We start from the raw sequence: 14,700 nt of genomic DNA on the forward strand, positions 1-14,700 counted from the left end.
TTTCGCAACGCGTACATGTGCTTGATTTTGCAGCAGATTTGACTGTTAATTCGATTGTTAATACACGGGTAAATACCAAGTTAATACAATTAAATTTTGAAGAGGAGTGCAAATGAGCATACCTGTCCACTCATTGAGAACTTATTGCCACTGCCCATACTTACTTGCGAGCATTTCCAGCCTTATAGGCGAGTATATGCGTTTTTTGATCGTACCCATTTTATATTGAATTGGAAAAGCTGCACTAGGAAGCTCATTCCATAATTCGGTTGAACGTGAAAGTTACCTAAAAACCACACTGTGTTTGAAAAGCGCTCATGTAGATGGTGATGATTATTAAGATTTGTGGCATGTGGTGCTATGGTGTTATCTGCATAACAAGGCATGGTATGCAGATAATCTTACAATATAACATTGATATTATGCAGAATAAAAATGAGGTAGCAAATAGCCTTGGTGAATATCTGCCTTCATGAGCTTAATTGTTTATAATGTGCTCAGTGAGTATACTGGTGATCAATTTGCAATAACTCTCAGAAAGCCCACATATTGGAACTTTGAGAGAAGTGTCTTATTTTGCTCTAAACGGACAAAGACCTTCGCTTTGCTAGGCAAACGCTATGCCTTCGCTATGCCTAACCTTCTCCGTTTTTAATGGCCACCGTCCATCTACGTGTTAGGTATACCAAAAGATTGCCAGCCGGAGCCTTTATTTGACATTGACTGCTGAAATAAACGCGTTACAACGAAGTCATCTCAGGTCACACATTACAAGTACGGTGGGCAAGATTCTCTCCAGCCCACTCGACTTCTTAACGTCCAAGAAATACCGAACCGACATTACTTCAGGCATGATTAGAATTTATGAAAATAAGGGACGAGACGAGCAGGACGTTCAGTTGATGGTAACTGATACGCCTTGTCCATAACAATGCAGTGCCATTCAGGATTCTTGAAAAACCGAAATATTCTGAGCCGCACTACAAATGCGCTCGTCACCTTGATACAAGATGTTAAGTTTTATTTGCCCAGTAATTTCACTAGCTACGGCGCCCTTCAGATCGAAACACAATAATGTTAACACATTTCTGCTTCACACCAGAAATAGGCGCCGTTGTGGTACCTATAATCTAGCTGGAATCCTGTGCATAGGAGCCTCCCTATTGCACTAGTGCAGCATGTGTTTGCCTTAAACGTCAAAATCGTCATCAAAGTATTCCGTTAGAGCGAGGCCTCACTAGCGCGTCGCGTTGCGTCGTCGCAACGGACCAACGCATTGTATCTGCGTTACGGCGACGCACGATTTTGCAACGTAAGAGGGCGACGCACGCCGTCGCTCCGTCGACGCAGCGCATCACCCTCCCCCCGCTTCGTTTCTTGTCCGTCGATCCGTTGAAACATTGCAAGCGACGACGCAATGCATTAATGTGGCACAAAAAATCTATGAAAAACGACGCAGCGTTGACGCTGCGACGACGCAACGCAACGTACTAGTGAGGCCTCGCTCTTAGTTGTATAGCTATAATAAAAGGGTTGGTCCTCACATGCCGCGGTGCGCATGGTGCGGCTGCGGCGCGCGCCGCACGCGGCTCTCGTTCCCCCGCGCCGTGTGGCTGGGCCCTAGGGCCCCCTCCGCGCCCGCACCTCCCCCCGCCACCGCTCCACACAACACCTGGAACATAATACTTATCTTGTAACAACTCTGTCCACTACAAAGTCATATCAAATATAATAAATAGTAGAAAAAAATATAATACTTAAATAGTAAAAAGACATTGAGTAGTTGACGTTTGAGTATGTTTGTTGCATCATTTTACATTTTACATATTATATTGTAATTGAAATGATTATTTGTAAATCGATGGAAATGAAAATTTTGATATAAAAGAGGGGCAATGAGTTTCTTGCTACTTATTTATTTATTTATTTATTACACTTTTTTGACACCACATTAACAAAATATAACTTAATTACTAACATACATAATTACATGATATGGTGCAAATGGCGGCCTTATCACTATATAGTGATCTCTTCCAGGCAACCATTTGTAATACAATAAAAGAGAAAGGCAGTACATTAAAAGGGTAAGAAGTGTCAAAAATATAGACACACATAATATATACTATACTAAAATATAGATAAATTTATAAGATAGTAAAATATGTAAAAAGTAGGAACAAATAATTAACATTTCAGAATTGTTGAATTATGTTGGTGGATACATACAGATAGATTCTATCAAATAGAGGACAGATAATGTTTTTTTAGTTGATTTTTAAAGGATGCTAATGATTGTGCTTGACGGATAGTAAGCGGCAGTTGATTCCAAAGAGTGATGGCATTAATGGTGAAAGAAGAGTGATAGCTATCAGATTTATGGAAAGGAACATTTAGTATTTGTTTCGCAGCAGAGCGCAACGAAAGCTCATGCTGAGACCCTAGTAGCTCAAATCTGTCTTTAAGGTAAAGAGGAGTGTTTTGGTGAAAAATTATGGAGTAAAGAAGGTGTATAGGAAGCCAGTTGAGTTTTTTTCGGTAGGAGGAGACATGATCGTATTTACATAGGTTAAAAATGAAGCGAATACATAAATTTTGTAGGCGTTCGAGTTTATCCAGCTGAGCCTCGGTAAGGTCGGGATAGCAAATGTCTGCATAATCAAGAATGGAGAGCAGGCAAGTCTGCGCAAGACATATTTTACTAGGTACTGGGAGAAGATTACGTAACCGGCGATTAGGGATCCATGTGCGGAGAAAACTTTTTTACTTAATTCATTCAGTTGCGTCTGCCAAGAAAAATTTGAATCTATATGTAAGCCTAGATTTTTGACATTACTACTAAAAGGGATTAAAACATCATTGACACGAGGTCTAGGCAGTACATGCCAGTCAATTTTAGAGATCAGATGTTGCCTGCCTATTATAATTGCCTGCGTTTTTCCTGGATTTATCATTACACCATAATTTTTACACCACTCGCATATGGTAGCGAGATCCTTATTAAGACAATGAACTGTAGATTGTAAATCAGATAACGTGGAGTGTCTATAAATTTGAACATCATCAGCATATAAGTGGAAAGAAGAATTTAGATTGCTAGAGATGGAGTTTAAAAATATTGAAAAAAGCAAGGGAGAAAGGACACCTCCCTGTGGAACACCGGCAGAAAAATGAACCCAGGATGATTGTATATCCGCAACGTTAATACGCTGTCGTCGCCCTATCAAATAGCTATGGAACCAACTTTCGGCATCTGCTGATAAATTTAAAGAAGATAATGATTTCACTAAGATGTCGAAATCGACAGAACCAAATGCGTTACTAAAATCAAGTAAGGTTAAGATAGTAAGCTGTTGGTTATCCATAGCGAGACGAATATCGTCCGTAACTTTGACCAAAGCGGTCTCGGTGCTGTGTCCAGGACGAAAACCTGAAAACTTCTTTCCATGTTTCTGGGAAAGTATTAGACTTAATCGAAAAATTAAGGATGTGGGTTATTATAGGAAGAAGAATGTCAATAATTGGAATAATCATGTTTCGGCCTACACAGTCGCTTCCTGTGGCTCTTGAGGAAATAGATAGTAAGTTATTCCTGACATCACTTTCAGTAAAAGGTACGAAAGAGAAAGGTTCAGGAGCTTGTTTCATGAAATTAGAGAGAGTATTTAGTGTAGTTTGCTTTGTATTGTGATCAAGAAGAACAGGAGACCTTGAAAAGTGCCTATTAAGAGAATCGACATTAAGTGAAGCAGGAAAAACTGTTTGTTGCTGTTTTCCGTGAAGAAAATAAAGTGATTTTGATTTGATTTGATACTCTAAAAAGGGAGCAAACAACTAAAATAAAGACAAGAGTGTCTTTTTTATCAACAGACCGGGATGAAACCTCGATATAAAAACAGATGATCGAACCAACATGGACACTACTGTATGGTACAATTAGTAAGTGAAATTACTAATGTGTCGGAATATACGTTTATTCATTTACATACTATAAAGAGTACCTAATAGGACTAATGTTTATATTTAAAAGAAATCAAAACTTTTTATATAACTTTCTTTGCTTATTTGAGTTTGTTTGTAAAATGCTTCATTTTGGGTTGTTATAAAATATAAATTACCCAGAATGAATAACCACTTCTAACCTACTTGTTAATAACAAAAAATTAAAAAAACAGAAAAAGAATTTGAAAGTCAAATTGAACTTAATATTACATTCTGTAATCTAGAATCGTTTCATTAAATATAAAATCATAAATAATGTGCTTTATAACAAAGTAGAGTAACTAAAACTTAAATAAATAAAATTTATTCATTGCAAGTGTTCCAGTTGGTATTCTTCATTATACCTAAGTTAATACATAAAGGTAAAGAAAGTAATTAACTTGAAACTTAAAAATATATCATAAATTATTTTGACGACCCAGGAATTTTATATATTTCCTAGGTAACATAACTCAATATATTGTCGCAAGGATAAGGAAACTTACCTGAGCTTAATGTACTTAGTTAGCATATGACTAATAATAGTTATTTAAGCAACTGTTGTGTAATAAGGGGTATTAAAACACGAATTCTCGGCTTCGGCTCAGCCTCAGGCTTCGCCTCGTGTGATAATAGTATCACATGAGTGTTTTAATACCTAATTATCAACAGTTGCATACAAGACCTTATCAACAACCAGAATATGAATCCTCTAAAAGATTCTGGAACAGTTAGCATACCGCTAACATTAAAACACCAGTCCTAGTAGTAACCTAATATCATTCATTACTGATTATATACAAAAAAACCAAGTATTAATGAAACAATTATTTATTTTAGTAGTAATTTACATTTTGTATAGCGCAATAATTAAATTTCACTCGAATATAATGTTCTTTTGCAGCGTTTAAAATGAATCGCTCATTTTTTGTATACAAAACAATAAAAATATCGAAGAAAAATGGCGGGGATTCGAATACCTAACCTACTTTTTTTTTTACGGCGCGCGACGTTCTGGGAGTCTAGAGCGCGCGTAAACGAAAATGTTCTTTTTTTGAAATTCATACAGATACCACGCATCGAGCAATAAGAATGTAGCTGTATGTTGAAACTCTTTGCGCATGAAGGGATAAAAAAAACATAGGAGTGTTGTTATGAAATTCAGTACAACATTACAACACTCTTTTGGATGATGAAATGGTTATTAGAACATTGGGTGTTTTAATGTTGGCAATAAGCTAACTGTTTCAGAATCTTTAATAGAGGATTTTAAGCATGGGTGTAGATAAAATACAGAAAGTAATTAATGGATAATGACTGGGAACAACTATGTTTATCAATCTGTAACTATCTATTTCAGACGTATGTTTTGTTATAGCTCTATACATAGATGTTATTGCGCAAATTATAATGATTATATTAAAATTTATTTTTTACGGTTACCATATTGTAGCGAGTATAGTTAATTAGCTAGTTTTTGTATTATTGAGCCTAGGCTGGTTGTTAAAACAGTACCCTAGTTAGCCTAAGTAAAATTTGAACTTTAGTATGAAACGTGCAGTTATTTGACATAAGTTTGAAATTGTAGTAATTACAGTATAGCGATAGGCGACGAATTATAATCCGGCTAAGTTTGAAAGCGAGCAGTTGCTTTAACCGTAGTGGAATTCGGCTATCTCCGTTTTTTACAAGATAATAGCCGTCATCTGTTAAACAATCATAACAATCAATTCATACAATCGAATGAATCGCTTTTTACTTAGAGAGTTTCGCTAGGCTGACGTGGGCTGACACGAAGTCAAGTCATCGTCGAAGTCAAGACATACGTAAGTCCATCAATGCCTAGTTGTGGCAAAGACTTGTTTAGCACTTTTTTTCAAATAATGCGTGGAAAAAATCTAATCGGCTTTTGCTGCCTCTTGAAGTTCAGGTGGCGTTAAAGTAAGCTCATCACTCTCACTGTCTTCATTTGAATACATTTTATAAAATACAATTACTTTGCAAAATCGATGACGAACATCGAACAAGAATGATTTTTCCCGCGTAAAAGTATTCATTTGCTTTTTTCTTCTTCAATAAACAGCTATCTATTTGCAAGTCAGTTCGAAGTTTAAATAAAACATTTGATAAGTTACCTCCTTGGTTGTCATGTTTTGGAGTAAAAAATCGTTCCAATTTTAAATTACTCGACAGATATGAGGTTATATTGTAATTTATTTGACCGCTAAACCGCGACAGCTGATATGGAGTTTTTGCCGGCCGCTACTCGCATATAGTTGCTCAGTGCATCAATTTCGATTTATCTCGAAGAAGGTTGACAAGATAATGCTCAAATTTCCAAGCATGTTTGAGAAAAAGATTATATAATTTTATTACATACAACCAATTATAAAATAATACGTACACGAATCAAGGTTACAAGACAAATACCGAAATTTATTTGTTTCCAAGGGAGCATGATACCAATTAATGTGGACGAAAAATCGAGCAGAAGCTGGAGTTAAATATAAATATAAAAAAAAATATGCTTAAGTAGACTGCAGTATTTCCACCTTTACCAATCATATATTCATTACCTTTACTCACTTAAGAAGTCCCGTACAATAATTCTCGACAGTATATCTCTTTAAATCACTAAATTCATCTAGACACAGATTTCATGATCTAGTGAACATATTTGATATTAACACAGTTTTTTATTAAGGTACCTAGTTCTTTAGAGGGTGGGCTTATACACACACATTTATATAACTTTATGAAGTTATATAAATGTATGTGTATAAGTTACTCTATATCTATAGATATAGAGTTTTATTTTCGCCTGTAAGTGAAAGATACAAATTTATTTGCAACAAACCGAATATTTTCAATTTAAATAGAAGATTAATAACCAAATTAAATAATTTAATATAAATAAAGTAAACAACATAAAATTTTTGCCACAAAATGGTTACACTTCAGCATGATGCTGATTACTAGCGTAACCAAAGTTGAACTTCCAGTGTAACCAACAAATGACGTCACGCACGAAGTCTATATGGCATCGCTTATCATATGAACGTTATTATTGATGTATTATACTATGTTTATATACGATCCAATTGTATGAATCGTGGTGGCGGCGGAACTGAACGAAATATCGGCATCAAATTAATAAAATGTACTGAATGGTCATTTGAGAAGGGCGGTGTGAGGTAATACATATATTGCAAAGATTGATCCTTATCAGCAATAGACTCCATTGGTCGATTTCCGTCAAAAATTCAAGAAATTTTTAAAAACTGAATATGCAGTTATTGGTTCCTTATAAATTGAGGGCATGATTCCTTTCACGACTTTCCTCTAAGTCTCGTAGTTACAGACTTGGCCATCACCATTCACCACCCTTCTCAAAACACCATCCTGTATATCGTGAGTACCAGTCATAATAATTACAATGTTGGTGAAATGTTTCAAAAAAATAAATAACAGTTCTCTTGATCGTACTGGGAACGAAACATCACATGCCACAGTCTTTAAAAAGGAAAACGTAGTTATCGTCGCTAATTAACATATAGACGGACGTCATTCAGATTAAGAGCACTGATTAAATTTATATAATTGGTATTTGTATTAGAGTCCACTTAAAATAACGCATATTTCTACAATTGATAGGATCAATGATCTAATTATAATAGATTAAATATAATATTCGAATAGATAATTATTACTACGTATTGTTCTAGCAAGGAGCTAGCGACTTAGTACTTATTTAGTTAGTAGAATTCTAATCTTTTTAGCAGATTTAGTTGTTCATTAAGACCTCATTGATTAAAAGGAAATCGGAGATATGCGACGTGCTCATCACCCTGCGTCGGTCATGGTCTTATTAAGAGGTCATAAAGCTTCATTTCTGTTAGAAAAAGGAGTGAAATTATCAACCTAGGTGTCTCAAGAAACTGTGTTAGATAATGTTGGGAAGCTTTTGAGGAATATGTTTTTTTTTAAAGTTTCTTTGACTTTTGAGTAAGACTGCGCCTCACAAGGCACTAAATATCCGATCTTGGATGAAAGTCCAGACTTTAGCGGCTCTGGTTCTTATCTTATGATAAGCTGAAGACAGTCTAGTCTAGCTCAGATCTGAGCCCCTTGGACTACGAACTGTGGCCATTTTAGAAGACAAAGCCTGCTCTAAGTGAGACAGATATCGAGTCGATTTAAAATCTATAGGACGAGTAGTGACTATATTTTCCATGGAACAGCACGTAATTCAATTCATCTTAGATCATTTATACGTCTAGATAGACAGCTGTGAAAACATCGACACATTAACACAGTGTCATACAACTCGCGAGTGTAGGACGTAGCTTGTCACGCACACTAAAGTATTAAAATTGGCCTGTTCTTATCGATAGTCTTTCTTTTATGAAAATAAGAGACGAGACGAGCAGGACGTTCATGTCAGATGGTAATTGATACGCCCTACCCATTACTTGAAAAACCCAAGTTCTGAGCGGCATTACAATTGCGCTCGTCACCTTGAGATAAAATAAGCTAAAAGCGTTAAATAACCATAAGATGTTAAGTCTCATTTGCCCAGTAATTTCACTAGCTACGGCGCCCTTCAGACCGAAACACAGTAATGTTTACACATTACTGCTTCACGGCAGAAATCTAGCCGGCTTCCTGTGCAAAGGAGTCTACCACTGGCATGTAACAGCAAGAGACTCTATCTAGATGTATAAATTATCTAAAGCCTGCATGAAAGGTTTCTTTGTGTATTTAGTTTTTAGGATAATTACAAATAATAGATATTATTATATTTAGTAGCTAACATCTGTCTCACATAAACATAAGTAACGCTCATTACAAGAATAATTTACGTACAAGTAAGAATAAGTCGACAAGTAAACATTGCATAGCTACATGGCAAGAATTTTTTACTTTATAACTTATTTGTTAATAGCTATTATAATGTTAATGATATTACTATTAATCAAACCTTCAACTTACGCTTAAAATTCACAAGATAAACCCCATATAAACTCAAATTGATAAATATTTTTTTTAAGTTAATAACGTTATTGTTTTAATAGGTATATTTATTTATTATATTATTTTACAGGTAGATTTATCAAATATATTGTGATAGAATCTTAATTGAAAAGCTATTGTTAATGAAATATTTCAGATAAGATAAATTGTTTGCATTAAATAGAAAATCTAAATATTTTTACACTATTATTAATTTGTCACATTGTATTGATGAGAGTTTTTAAACTGTCTTTAACAACATACACACAAACTAACTTTAACTTTTTTTAAATATTTTTAAAACTTCGTCTACATCCTACTTAATATTATAAATGTGAAAGTTTGTATGTCTGAATGTATGTTTGTACTTCTTTAACGCAAAAACTACAGAATGGATTTTGATGAAACTTTACAATAATATAGCTTACTCACCAGAATAACACATAGGCTATAATTTATAAAAATATTGTGTGAATTATCCAAAATATAAAAGAAGTGTGAAGTAAGTAGAAAAGAAATCTGCAATCTGCAAGCTATTAATAATCTCTGGATCTTCTGAAACGATTATAAATTTTTTTCTTACCTATAGAAAGCCACATTCTTTATGAGTGCCTTATGCTGCATTATATTAACACGAAAAATGAAAAGGACTTTTTCGTGGTCGTGGCTGTCAGCTTTAAAAAATAAGTCTGAGAAAAAACGGTCGAACACTAAAAATAATTTATATGGCAAAACAACGTTTGCCGGTCAGCTAGTACATAATAAATAAATAATAAAAGTAGCCTTTCTTATTACTTAATTGACTTTATTGACTTAATTCTTCTTATAAATAAAACTAAGATTAGCTTAACTAAGGTCTTCCACCTTATTCGATCTCTAGCTACTCTCATCTAGTCCGATCCTGCTATCCTTTTAAAATCCTCCCTCCCAATTTGTAATCTGTCTACCTTTCCTTCGTTTCCCGTCTCTTGGATACCATTCTGTAACAGTTTTTGTCCATTTCTCTTTCTTTTCCCTCAGAATGTACAGATATCATTATCTTAGTATACAGTATTATGTATACTAAATACATACATAGATAGATAATGATAGACAGTCTTGTATCAGGTATAGAAGTAGTTTAATTATATCTGATTATTTGATAATCGTGTAAAGAATCTTATTGCTATTAAAATTATTACATTCCAATAATAATTGATATACAAATTTATTGGTATGTTTTTGATTACCTAATTACGACTAAGTATCTGCATTCCTCTTTCGACGTGTTTTTATTAAATGATTTCCAGTAAAATGTTTAATCATCGTCGATCGAATCGATCAGACAACTATTTAATTTATATGGATAATATTATAGTTACTAAACTATTTTTTGATGGCTCTTTATTTAAACGTTTCGAATTGTCGGTTCTGTACGACAGGTGTAAGATAATCGACAGACACACCGCAAAAATACATCAATTATGATTTTAGCTAATGTTAATTAAATTGTTTGTAGTTATACTTCTTTTGGCGCGTCAGGGAAAACTTATCAGGGTGAATTTTTATGATGACCGTGCACAGCGACACTCAAATTCGACACCCTGACATGTCATACTTCAGCTACTTATAACATACATGTCTACCGAACCACAACCCTTGTAGAATCAAATAAATTACAATATGTTGATGAAAAAAAAATTCTTTCTAATAATATAAAAATAATTTTAATAATATTTAAATTAACGTTATAATATAACTGAATTATGCGGTATAATAATATGTTCAATGGTTATATACTACTCGTATACGTAAAATAGCACAAGCAACAATTTATTTTTGTTTTGTTACGCCAAAGAATTTTCATTTACAACACTTTCTTTATTACAATTTGGATATTAATAGGGGATCTATAATTTTGCCTCCTTCAAGAGCTGTCCTTTAATTTCTTCTCTTATAACAGTGGCTTCTTTTCACGGGATGCCATCTAGACCTTGGCAGCGAGTTTAACTGCTGTGAAGTAGTGATGTACAAGCATTATTAATTAATGGTTTATCGAGTGACGTAGCTAGTGAAAATATTGAGACTAAACATTTAATTTCTTCTTTCATTTCAATGAGAAAACTGCGTATAGCGGCACCTGAAGATCTCATAGCGAGTACAGATACTGTTTGAATTTAATGCCAACTTGAGTTACTCTTGACGTATCGGTACACTCACCCACTCAATAATAGATACCTAACAGTAACCCACCTAATATAGATATTTACGCAACTGTGACATAAATGTTAGAAATTCATACATTTAGGCTAGTAGTTGCACGGAATAGCTTACCCAATATAGGAATCGATAATGTCGTAGAAATTACCCCATTGTGTAGTCGGTCATGAATCTTAATTTACGGTGACGTAAACAATACTGATACTCGACTCTACTTATGGATGGAGTTAGCTTATTGGTTTACAATTGGAACAGGGGCGGATTCAGCTCACATGCTATTTAAAACTGAACAAGACTGAAAACTTACGTCACTGCCAATTATATCTTCAAACGAGCAATTCTTTTATACATATAATCTGAATCTCGGAAACGGCTCCAGCTCCGGCTCCGATTTTCATAAAATTTAGTATACAGGGGTATTCGAGGGCGATAAATCGATCTAGCTAGGTTTGAATTAAAAAAAAAAAGTTTTATTCGTGTTTTAATGAGAAACTATATACAAGACTGTATAGCTCAGATGGGACATTGGGTGATCCGGAATGCAGAAGACCTCGGTTCGAATCCAGATGACCTATTATTTATTTTGTTCAAGTTTTGTACGTTCTAAAAATGCGATCAAGGCTCAGTGTCCGGATATTATAACACTTATACGTATAATGCTTTAAAGCAGCATAATTAAAATCCACCATCTGGATCCAGTGTGATCTATGCAAAATCAGAACAAAAACTATTCAGTTATTTTTGTGACCGGACAAACAGACGTAGGGTGTGTAAACGACACTGGACACTAAATTTTACCAAAAACCATATGTCTACAGCAAATACTACCGCCGAGGCAAGAAATGGCGTTAATATTCATAATGACAGCTATGATAAATACTATCTCCACTCCTGTCAACCGCAGTCCCTCTGAAAACGTGCTCTGAGAAGGTCAAAAACTGTCGGGTTAGCTAAAATAATAATTAAAATATAACTTTTACGTAAAGACTAATGTAAAAACAAAGTTACAATTAAACACGTTTTAATCACATAAGGAGTGTTTTAATTAAATGTGTTACACTCGCATTAATCAAAGAACATACTTTAGACAACGATAGTTATTTATTTACGGTATGTGTGGATTGATGCATCTACTATACTCAATAACTCTTGTGTTAATAAGTATTAATTTTTCTTTCTTTCTTTTTTTGACTTACTCGTGTAAGCCTTTCAGTTTTTGACAGTTGAGTATATTTGTTGTGTCACTTTGCATATATTGTAATTGAAATGATTTGTAAAACAATTAAAATATAAATCTTGACTTAAAAGAGTGGCAATGAGTTTCCTGCTACTTCTTCTCATTAGCTCAGCCCTTTACGAAGTAGTGGTAAATTCAGTAAGAAACAATATTTTTATTTTTTTTTGACATTCATAAGTGTCATTCCCGTGACCTACATGAATAAAGTGTTTTTGAATTTGAATTTGATTGTATAAAGAACATTCTTAAATCCGGTAATGGTTGTTAAACACACTATAATATTTTACACCCACAGCTTGTATTTGTTTAATAAAGAATGAGGAATCTTGATCAGAAAAGTTGGATGCCACAATTATGTAAAATTCTATCTTCATTAAAGAGAAGTCCTAATCGGATTGGCTGTAATAAAGAAATAATTTAATTTATTACAAAAATACTTAACTTAAATTTTTCACATAATAGAGAATTTCATTATAAATCATCAGACTCGCAGAAGGTACCAATTTTTTTTATATATTCATTAGATTGTTAATATATTTTTCAATCGAAATCAAATCTGTCATGGTTTGATCCCCCAGTTTTAAAAATACGTGTTAATGCAAGTTTAAGCGAATGCATACATATTTACGTCAAATTCTACTGACTTAATCGGTGACATCCAGTTTTACAACAACAAAAAAAAATACTAAATCAATCTATATAAATAGTTTACATACCAAGACCAGTCGAATGATATTTTTACCCAAATTAGCATATCATGCGCTATAAATAACACAACATATATTTCAAAGCTTTTAAAATAAACATTACTATCATAATTTTATGCATTCTTTTTTGTATTAGTAGTTTATTAGCAAGTGGAAACTATTAAGGTATAAATAGAATAAAAAAATACACAATATGACTGTAAAAATGAAATTTACAAATTACATATTATGCAAATACATTGTATAACTTTTATATAAGGTTATTGGGTGTAACGTGGCGGAAAAATTACAAAGTTATTTTTTCTCAATATAAGCTTTTTATAAGAGTATGCGATATCTTAAATTAGTTTTTAAGTTTTACCATTAGTAAATTGTTTTGAGGTTTGGTCGGGTTTATTGAATTTTAAACAACTGTATATAATTTAGAATAATTTTGTGTTTGCTTAGCAATTTCATCTACAATATTTGTGAATTTAAAAAATACATTCCTCGTGACACTGAGCATATTATGTATCTTACATTTAGTTATGTAACACGCATTATTTTGACCCTATTAAGTTTCAGTCTCGTGCCAGATTTTGGCGAGACAACACGTCCTGAGCATGCCTCGTGTAGAGGCGAAACACGTGTCCAATTGTTTAAAGACAAATATTGGCGGAACTAACACTAAAGAAAACTCAAATCATTCGCAATAAAGTACAAAAAATAGTCGCGGTGTCTGTTAAGTTGAAATATTGTCCCACAGCTGTCAAAAGTTTACATATTCATTGAACGGCAACGAAGATTATTAACTCAGTAACAGTAATATTAATATGTATATAGGAATCGATTTCGTTTCGCCATTTATGACAGAATGATCGTGTCCAATTAAAACGTTATAAATTTGTATCTAAATGTTGGGCTAGTAAGTGGACCGCCTTATCGGCAGGTTGTCACTTCAATAGCTATCGATTACAATAAATTTAATGATTTCATTGACACACCTATAATTGTAGGAATTTTTGATGTCACCCAGTTATTATGAAGCACCTTAATACAACGTTATAATTAACGATACCGTTATATATCGAGCTTTAAAATAAATAAATTGTAATTTTTTTTACTATTTAATTATATGACGTGACAAGGGTCATCTGATGGTATGTAATCACCGGGGCTTTGCTTATAACGCGTCTAGAAAACGTAAATGAATTCGAAAACTGAAAACACATTGGTGTGTCGCGGGCGAGGATCTGACTGGGGTTATTGTCGTAAAAGCCAACGAACTATGTATATTGTCTAAATACAATCTGTCTTTCTAGGCTAGTCCACAAGATCAATAACGTAATGTTTCTTGGCTCCTAAAATCTCCAAAAACTCAATAGTACATTTGATTCGGAATGGGAATAATTAAAAAAAGTATTATGGAATGGAATTTTTATTTTATTTTTTTGTTAAAATTACTATGTAACAAAAAATAAAAAATATATTACTTATACGTTTTTACTAACATTAAAAATTATTATAAGCAAAATAAGAAACTCTAATTATTTTTTATTGTGTGATCTTCAATTAAAGATAAGA

General features: G+C 33.5%; 1 protein-coding gene across 1 annotated transcript in view; it reads right to left on the reverse strand.

The window, feature by feature from the left end:
* Positions 1 to 14,700, reverse strand: part of LOC126975521 (uncharacterized) — a 292,595-nt gene that overhangs the window by 3,429 nt on the left and 274,466 nt on the right. The window contains exon 5 of the mRNA XM_050823459.1: positions 1,545 to 1,672. Within this exon, the coding sequence (XP_050679416.1) occupies positions 1,545 to 1,672 (128 nt within the window). The remainder of the gene's footprint in view (positions 1 to 1,544; positions 1,673 to 14,700) is intronic.

Source organism: Leptidea sinapis, chromosome 36, assembly GCF_905404315.1.
Source record: "Leptidea sinapis chromosome 36, ilLepSina1.1, whole genome shotgun sequence".
NCBI classification, from domain to species: domain Eukaryota; kingdom Metazoa; phylum Arthropoda; class Insecta; order Lepidoptera; family Pieridae; genus Leptidea; species Leptidea sinapis.